The 10147-nt window shown below is 32.5% G+C and overlaps 1 protein-coding gene across 2 annotated transcripts; it reads right to left on the bottom strand.

Moving 5' to 3' along the window:
- Positions 1-6507: 6507 nt before the first annotated feature.
- Positions 6508-9925, bottom strand: LOC134256391 (uncharacterized). Of its 2 annotated transcripts, none has more exons than XM_062739039.1 (2): positions 9765-9925; positions 6508-8644 (listed from the first exon to the last, which is right to left on the bottom strand). In XM_062739039.1, the coding sequence occupies exon 2, from the start codon at positions 8641-8643 to the stop codon at positions 6583-6585; it is 2061 nt and encodes a 686-aa protein (XP_062595023.1). In that variant the 5' UTR covers position 8644; positions 9765-9925; the 3' UTR covers positions 6508-6582. The 2 variants fall into 2 exon arrangements, with proteins under 2 accessions (XP_062595023.1, XP_062595024.1); XM_062739040.1 differs by lacking the exon at positions 9765-9925 and adding an exon at positions 9426-9527.
- Between the last annotated feature and the right edge of the window lie 222 nt (positions 9926-10147).

Here is a 10147-nt window from a genome sequence, read left to right as displayed (position 1 = left end):
TTCAACTAAATATGCAATTTTATATCAACAGTTTACAATTGTCAGCGTATTTCGCTTTTACTGGTAAAGGAGAAGGTATGGTAACCTCTGAATCCGACCCCTTATTTGAAAATTCAGAACATAGGTAAAACTGCATGCATGTGATAGTTTGCAGTTAAAAACTTAATATTGATTCTTGTTTTAAAACCAGCACTTTTAGATTCAATGCATACACGGAGACCATAAGAGGGTGAAGAAATATGAAGTTTTTTCCAATTTGTAGTAGAATATGATGTAAAATTTAACACACACACACACACACACACACAAATACACACACACACACACTTGTATGATTCTTTTTACACACACACCCTGACACACACACACACACACACGCACGCACACACCCTGGTTTCACACACACACACACACACACACACACACACACACACACACACAGATATATATATATATATATAACCAGTTGATATGAAAACCTTTAAATAAGAAATGGAGACATATACTGTCCAAGTATCCAAATTTATTTAACTGAATTTTTTTTTAATATTGCCATTGATTATTTTTTTCCTTAATTGATAATAATTGTTTAAACCGCTGGTTCAAGTTATATTGATTTGTTACACTATTGAGTTCTAAGAATCCATTTGATTTATACTCTTGATTTTTTGTGAAAAATGAATCATTATGATACATTTTCTCTTAAGAAAACTTAAACTGTCGGATATTTACATGTGAATTTAATATTTTCATCAGATTTTGCAGTATCATGTATTATGACTTTCTAATTTAAAGTAACAAAAAGGTTATCTTTTAATTATTTAAGGTATCACAAACATTTGCAATAGATCAATTGATAATTCTAAAATAAGGCTCATACTCAAGTCGAATGTCTGATATCACAATCTTCTTACAGGGGTCTGATAGGCCATATTTCAGATTATGTGGGCAAAAAATGTGTGGTTGAATTTCTTTCATATCAGATATTAAGACAGATTTGGTTTCCTAGAAAACAATATCAAAGTTTCAGAAAAATTGAATTGAGGAAAAAAATTTGGCCTATTTATTGTGTCCTACCTTAAGATGTACTTAACTATGATAAAGAAACATTGGCTAAAAACTTCAGCTTATTGTCCTCCTTATTTTTCGAGAAAAACGCTATTTCTACGATTTTACCAGACAACCCTTATATCAATTACAACAAAGACAGGTCAAATAACTTTTCAGTGATCGCTTTTTAAATTTATCGTACCCATAGCAAGCTTTTGTGTTTGAAGCATAAGCAGAGGATAATTTCCGGTACCACATGAGTAGTTGGGAGACATTAGAACCATAAGCAAGTGTTAGGGAAATATTGCTACAAAAGTAAGGAAATCCTTTATAGTCAATAGTCATAAAAAGATCCAAATTAGAAACAGAAGTAGCCGAGTCTGTGGTTTCATTTATGTCAAATTTACAGGGATGTGTCGAGTCCTCATATGTATGAAAATAACTACAGTTAGATGTAATTGATTAAACATTGTCGATAGATCTTAATGTTGAACTGAAGGTCAGAACACGTACGTGTTTTTCTCTTCTCATGTAAAAGTGTTGGAATAAATTCTGCTTCAAACGAAGATAAAACAGGTTAGATAATAAAGGAGCACATTGCTTCTAAAATATGCTGCAGCACAGTTCTTTGGAAGTTTCTTCTAACTGCAGTTAATATTGTGAGGAGTAAATCAAGACAAGAAAAATAAACACTTGTTAAATACTAGTATTTGTTTGACCCAGCAATGAAACTTATAATTCTTAATGGTTTTTAGGATATTAAGAAAGCAAGGTTTATCAACCTCACCTAGTTTGGTGCAACTTGACTTTTAGTTTGAAAGTATGAAACACTGAAATATGATAAGAAATAATTTCTTCCTTGGAAATTTCGAGTGAGCTGTATTTGTGGGATTTCCAGGCGTATAATTAAAACCAAATACTTTTTGTAGGAAATCTTTCAAGTCCACAATGTGTCGATGACAGTATATTTTGTTATGAAAGGTATGGAAAAACAATGTTAACATCAAGGAGCGCACCGGGTGTGGCCGGTCGACAGGGGATCAAAATGCTCCTCCTTGGCACCTGATCCCACCTCTGCTCTTTTTAAAAGCTTGCTTTTCCTCTGCCCTCAATTTGCATTGTTTAAATGAATTTGGAGGCAGTTGTTATCTTTATATACAGTATACCATTCACCAAATTTTTGTTTTGAGGGTGGAGAATGACACCACTGGTGTCCTGACTTTCAGTCGTACCGCTATCGTCTTCAGAAACACTTCGCCATATAAATCATTTTCATTAAATTTTATACAGTGAATCATTGTTTCTCTTTTATTAGAATCAACTATCAAAGAAATGAACCTGATATTCTCACTTTTGGTAGTATTGTAACAGGTCGGGGGTTGGAATTAGAGGAAAAGTTTTAAGGCATGAAATATCATAGGACGTTAGCCTAAACTGAAGTTATTATATATACAATGTATATATCTTTTAGGGATGGCAATTCATAAGTGAATTGCTAATTGGTTAACAGCAAAACGCTCTGACCGATGAACCTCATAATCGTATCAAAATGCACATTTTTAAAAGAAACATTATATTTATGATCTTGATCAGAAAACAAACTATAAATAAAATACAAGTAATTATTCTATTTCAATGTCAATGGACAAGCGAAAAAAGAAGAGAAATCCTGGGACCATCTTTCAAGAAATATTTGTTTGCTCTCTCCCGGTCAACTGGCTAAAAATTTGCCGACGCAAAACTGATTTTAACCTCTAAATAACGATATCTTTTGTTTACATTGTCCTTAAATCTTATCATCAAGTATATAGTAAAAATCCCAGCTACCTACCCACGGAATTTTTGTTTTACTCTGTGTCTGGATACGAGAAACAACCATTAATTTAAAGATGACTCATTTCCTAAGAAATTAGACATGGATAATTTTTCAGTGCAGATGCTACGGGAGTTCATTCTGCATTTTCATCATATACAAAATAACTTTAGTAATTAGTTAAAAATAAGAATTTTATACTAATTTGCGCTAGTTTCCTAATAATATAATTGAATACAAAGCCGCAAAAGCGGCAAAAGATAAAATACTAATTTAGAATTCTCAACTGTTATATATTTAATATCATTGCAGAGTAATAGGAGAGTCGGTTTATCGACATGCTTTTTTTAAAAACAGTGCACGTGGTTTGTGACACTGACCAATTACCCGGCTGCAATCTCAATATTTATCCCCTGTCTCTTTCTATTGGTTTTTATTTAATTTCTGTCGACCGCCTATTCCTCTGCTATTTTTTCTCCGCTCGTTATCTTGGATATCCCATAATCAGATAAAGGTTCAAAAGAAGGATTCTGCGAGTTTTTTTTCTAATTTTATATTTTCTACTTCCCTTTTTATTAATCAATATTTTTATTTCGGTTTTCTTTTAACCACCCTTTCTTTCGATTTAACTTCCTTTCTCTGTATCTTGTTTTTCCATGCTTTTATTTAGGTTGAAAATAGAATATTTTTTATAAATTTGTCATTTTCTTGTATTTTGTTTCCTTATTTTAACTACATGTATAATGTAAATAACCACAAGGGGAGGATTCACAAAGAATATGTATGTTATCAATTTCAACACTTTATTTTTTAATTTCATACCTTTTGCCTTTACCTGGTTTTCTGACACTCTTTTCAGAGACAATATTTTATTTTTATATGGATATATGCGGGCATATGAGAGCTTGCATATTAACCATGCTATTTAAACATTGCTAAATTTTAAAATACGTTGCAAATTTCCTTATGTCATCAAATTTTAAAGTCCGTGAGGTTGTTATATCCACATTCCATTATGATATTGTTTAAGTCACAAAGGTTTTTCCTTTCTTTTTATCCTCTAAAACTTAATCTTCACATAGTCTGTATGAATAAAATATAGTTGAATGGGAATATAAATGCAAGACTCCAAAGTGCAATGGTGACGCCAAAGTCCGATGGTCTTGCTAAACCCCGATGGTCTGCGACAAACCCCGATGGCTCTATGTCATTACGGACGCCAAAGTCTCCATGATGATCACGTCAAAGTCTGATGACTAGTTTCCTATGAGACGCGTTCCGCTAAAGTTCGATGGTCTGATACGCCAAGGTCCGATGGTGCGGAGGAACAGTCAATCAATGTTTATGACGTCACAATACTCCGACGTCATGCCATTTTCTGCATTCAAAATCAGTATTCGTCTGTCTACACAATTTTACTGATTTTTCTTATTGTTTTCACCCACTAGAGGCATTGATTAGGATTAGTCCTCACACACCACTCGACAGATAAGGATTAGTCCTTGAACACCTTTGGATTAATTATGTGGTTCTTCGAACCCACCCGAAAGATTTTCGAGTTAGCCTAGTCCTCGACTGATTTGGATTAGTCCTGCATCCACCCAAGATATTTAGGTTATAGTTAATGAGTATTACGCACTTTTCGACTGAATACGGCTAGTCTCGCAGCTATATCAAAAAGATGACGGTTAATCTTTGCATTTAATTTTTATTTGTATTTATTTTAAACAATCGGCCCTTGGCATGGCGCGGCATCGCCTTTTTAAGCAGTAGCACTTTGACATCATAAACGTTAACTGTTTTCCGAGTAATCGAATTTTGTCGTGTCAAACCATCGGGGTTTGGCGCAGACCATCGGACTTTGGCGTGACCATCGGACTTTGGAGTTCCATCGCACTTTTGAGTCCTACATATTAATATTGTGTCAATAAGGGTGCTCTATTGATAACTTAGTGAAATTACAATTATGCTGTGAATATCTACTTCTTTGTTACTGGGAATTTGAATGACGAATAAAACACATCGTCGTGAAGAGCAAGGTTACCTCTTCCAAAATTGTGAAATGTGTGGCCCTAGGGCCAGGGGTTAACTGGGTGGACTGAGAATCACTAAACTTTGTCAATTGATGCATCTACTTTCTAGAAGCATGTTAAACAAAAGGTAGGTCACAGTGACCTTCTTTTGGAATTTCATGACTTTATAAATATTTGATTTGAAGTAATGGTGTTGAACACTTTATCAGAAGAGCATTTCTTTGCCCGTTGGCATCTTATTTCACATCGACCTTGACTATACTTTTCTTAAATTTTCATTTATGCCATTTTAGAGAAACTATTCATGATATGTTTTAACAAACTTCATATCTTGATGAATATGAGTAAAAGCTATTGTTGGGCAAATAAAAATTTGGCCCTGACCTTTCATTTACCCTGACCTCGTTTTTCTTAACTTAAATTCAGGTAAACTAAGTTTCAAAGAAACTTTGCAAAATGATTTTCCCCAAACTTAATATGCAGTTTCAAATAAATTGTTCATAATAATTTTAAGTAAGTTTGTAAACTGAAGCATAATTTTGTGGAAATATTTCCAGTTGCTGATTTTTTTTATACAATGTTTGAACAGAACTAAAATTGTACTGAACAGCAGCAAATTTAAACCCTTTTATTTTTTTCAACAAGAATCTTAAAACAACATGTAATATAAAAATTCGGAAAACTCCGTCATTTCCATAATTCATAAAGATATTTTTTGTCTCTAATTTATTCAGAATATATTTTCAAGAAATTGTAAATAAAATTTTAGTATTGGATGTAAAAATAAATACCTAATTTGCAAGTTTTTGTGAGAAGTAATAATGTAGAATAATGAAAATATTTTAGAATATATTTTTTCTTTAAAAAAAAGGTAAAAGTGGCTTGTCATTAAACCTACGTGGTAAGGGAGCAAAGAAAGATGTGAAGAGGGAATTTTAAGGAAAGAAAAAGAAAACTTGATGAATTATTGAATTATTGATACAAAATGTCAATTAATAAAAAATTCTTAAAATAATCATTGAAACCTTATGACATATTTGTAAACAGGCATGTATGACAGTATGTAAAGTTTGTGGATTTCATCAAATTTTGAATTGAAAAGAGTAAATAAATATCAATGCAGAATATTTGCAAAAAATATCCATGATTTATTAAAAAAAAATGCAATAAATGAATACTGAAATTGAACATTCATCTCATTATTGAATTGCATGTAAAACAATTTTGATTTTGCTAACAGTAAAATACAATCAATATAAAATCATTGCATTATATAAAAATAAAATCCAGACCTGGTTAGTCTTCAGATAACCTGTATATTGTCCTTTTTATCAAATAATTAAGTCATTGCATATTATTAATTAATTAGACCCCAATAAGACAACAGTAAATCCCTTTACATTTACATGTATCTCTGAAATTCCATAATGCACTTCTGTAATAATAAAGGCAGGCAAGTATGAAAACCTAATGTAAACTTTTAGTGTTTGAATGTAGAAAACAATCATATGTACATTTATGTCATAAATACAGGTAATTTGTAGCAAACCAACAAAGTATATTTCAAATCTTTTTCTTCATTTTGGAGGTTTATCAAATACTTTGCACATAGTTTTCTTTGTCCTCACTTTGGATGCCTTTTGTAATAAATTGCAAAATTGATATCATGGTTTCAAAAATTTAAAGTTATTCACGTAAATTCCTACACAGTTCATCTTGTATGTACTCTATTCTAAGTTTTGTAGCTTTCTGCAATTTATGACGTGGATTCTCTTTAAGCGATTCTCGATAAGACCGTAAAGCCCCATGTAAGTCCCCCACAACTTGCTGACAGATCCCCAGTATCTGCCAGGATATGTCTCTGGTGAATAAAGGCACACAAGTCCCTTCATCATAGAACAGCAGTGTGTGTAGGTCTGTCAGTGACTGTGAACACTGGGATCTATTACCCAGTTTATAGTGCGATAACACTGACAACATCTGTACTAATACAGATGGAGGAATATATAAAGTCATTATTTTTTCAATTACAACCGACTGTTCTAATGTTAATTCTTCAATATAGCATATCTTAGGATGAAGTCTAATTGACACTGTCCAAGCACCTTTAATTCTTTCAGACAAAGACAGACCACTCATACATTCCCTATATCTATAACTGTCTCTAATATCGCTATGCATAACATGGGGCTCTGAAAGTCTTCGTTTAGTCAGGTTAGTTATATACAGTGCTTCATTATATCTCCCTGTCCTATAGTAATACAAAGCTAAATACAGTGAATGGCAGATGGTTCCTATCTGAGATGACAATTTCAACATGCTACAAAGTTTTCTGTCCAAACAGTATACATATTTATGCTTAAAATATTGGACACTGTTTACAATCATGAAGGCTGCTAGAGCAAGACACTCAGCTGTCCAGTACTGTATTGTTACTGATTGATATGGTGACAGTGACAATTGTAACAAAGTGTCTACAGATTTTAAAAACAAAGAAATGTCTTCCAAGTCATAAAAAAATTTACCGAAAAGCGAAAGTTCATTTCTGACACAACGATCAATACATGCAATATCGTTACAATGTCCTTCTAATGAGGGGATCACTGATGTCAGATCGGAAAGAGCTGGCTCAAGGATAGATCTGAGTGTCGGACTAAGGAGTAGACTGGACACGCCTAACCTGTAATACTGATAAAGTTGTTCTAGAAGAGATTCACGTGCAACCCCGACAATTTTGTTCAAAAACATATTGTTCTGCGGAATAAAAAAATTCTCGAATTTACCACGATACACACAGAGAATGAGATACTTAAAACACATCCAAAAGCATTCCAGCAGATTGGTACGACACCAGTTCATATGTCCGACCTGTATTAACCAGAACATTGTAGTCTTCATGAAGTATGAACAAAGTAATGGTTCCTCCACGTTTTTATTGATTACTTCACTGAGAAATATTTTAAGTAATCCATAACATGTAAACTGAGTATGGTTCATAGTGTACACTAGTTTTAGCTCAGCCATAGAAAAGGATAATCTCCACTCTAAATCATTTCTACTGGTGGTACATTTACTCCCAATAGCCACACAGTGATAACCATTGTTTAAAATGTCTTTAAGTACATTTGCAGAAGGACATTTGTGGCTAAGGCATCTTTTTATCCAGTTTCCAGTAGTACTTGGCCAATATTTGCAGAACACACAAAGTGTATGATCATATTGAATAGTTCCCTTGTAACCACTCGTGCAAGGACCATGAAGACATGAACTTTGTAGATTATAATTAGAAAAAAAATTATGAAAGGTCCATTGTCTCCATAACAAATTTGATATATAAAATCTATCATTTAATATAATGAATAACGATCTTAAGTAATCAGAACGTGGCGGCGTTAAGAGCTGTAATCTAACAAAACCTGGCGATATATCTGTGTCCTCCATCAGCATAATATTATGATGAATTGATGGATTGTAATCTCTTAACTGACAAAGGTCATTAATTACTTTAAAACAATCAACCCATGACATGTAATCCATGTCAGATGAATTTAACCTGAATCCCTCCCTATGACTACCGCTAAGCATAAGTCTGACTGGACATTCATTTTTTCTTTTTGTACGTTTTCTATGTAGCAAGTCTTCCACGTCACTTACATCCCTTCTGATGGTCAATTCACTTGGTGTCCCTATCTCAAAACGACTCAGACCTACATAGAGGATCTCTGATAGGCGGGGAATGTGGTCCATTCTGTAAATTAAGTATAAAGAATAAGTAACTACCGGTATGTATTTTGTAAGAGCTGAAATAGTAGAATAATAGACGGGTTGTTTTCTTCATATATACTCTGTACCTCTATATCTCAACCTTTAAGACTTGAAGTTCCTTCTTACTAAATTATAAGAAAAATATGATTTTGTCTTTTTTCTTATTCCGTAAATATTTAAACAGTACTAATGACTGACCCTCAGTAATGCGAAATTGATGCATTATACCTCTTCTAAAACATATTTTTAAGGACAGATGATACAAACATAAAAATGGATGCCTGGATTGGTATACATTTTTTGGCATGATTTAATTGCAAATTATGCTATTAATAAATTTTTAGAATATTAAGAAATTGTAAACCTTCTGTGATGTTCGAAAGTCTGCCCTCCTGAAATTATCCTTATTAATCTATACAAATATTTTTCATTTCAAATTTCATTTTTATGCAAATTTGAATTAAAAATTAAAAAGTACTCAGAGAAAGTTATTAATTTTACTGATTTAAACATGACTCTAGTTGTTATTTTCAAATTCTTTGACAAAAGTTTGTTTGTATCATCTGTCCTTAAGGAATTCGGGCTAAAGTAGTGTGTTTGGTAAAAGTTATTTGATAAATACAATAATTCACCTCATCCGATACGTACCGGTATTTAAACTCATCAGTTATGTATGCTGGTCTTCTTACTTTAAAAATTACAAAAAACATCAAAAAAATTTGCTTCTTTAATTTTATGTAATCATATTTCAATGCTATACATACCTATATCATCGTTAGCCCACTTTGTTCAAGAAAGCAATAAAATTTTAAATGTTTGATGAAATATTTCTACCAATTCATCGCAACTAGCCCCTCAAATCATTTTTTTAATTTAATTGCAATTTGGTTTGAAAATTGTACCTGTAAATGAATTTTTAAAACCTTTAAAAAATATACCGGTAGATACAATATTTCAAATATAAAATGGGGGAAATTGCATTGAATTATATAAAAGGAGGTAAGATTGCACCAAAAACAGCTCTTCTTCGAAACTGTAATTCTAAGTTCAATAATACCTATCAGTGATTAGAAAATGAAGGCATATCTTAAGAGTTAACATACCTGATTTTATGATCTATCAAAATCTATTGTCACAAAATTAAAATTTCCCAGCATCAGGTTATATTCAAAAAACAAAGATACATTGTCTTTTGTCCTAACGAATGTGCAGTTGCACATAGTTTGTAATTTGCTATATTCAATAAGGTAATATTAATTCGAAAAACACTTCACAATGAAGCTCACAATTGTGCACTCTTGCAGAGGATGTTTGGTAACTGAGATATTTAAAGAGCGCGGAATATAAATACTTGTCCTTCAAAGATCGTGATTAGACAGACGCTGGAGATTTCCAATAGGAAAATAAGGAAATTCAAATGTGACTGAAACAAAATGATTCATCACAAGAAGACGGGGGGATAAGGCGAAAGAAGTGTCTCTAGTGC

The sequence above is a fragment of the Saccostrea cucullata genome, unplaced genomic scaffold, assembly GCF_032062105.1.
Source record: "Saccostrea cucullata isolate Sc308-1 unplaced genomic scaffold, CSIRO_AGI_Scuc_v1 ctg2800, whole genome shotgun sequence".
Classification (NCBI taxonomy): Eukaryota; Metazoa; Mollusca; class Bivalvia; order Ostreida; family Ostreidae; genus Saccostrea; species Saccostrea cuccullata.
The sequence above is the reverse complement of the archived record's forward strand: the minus strand, read 5'-3'. Positions and strand labels throughout refer to the sequence as shown.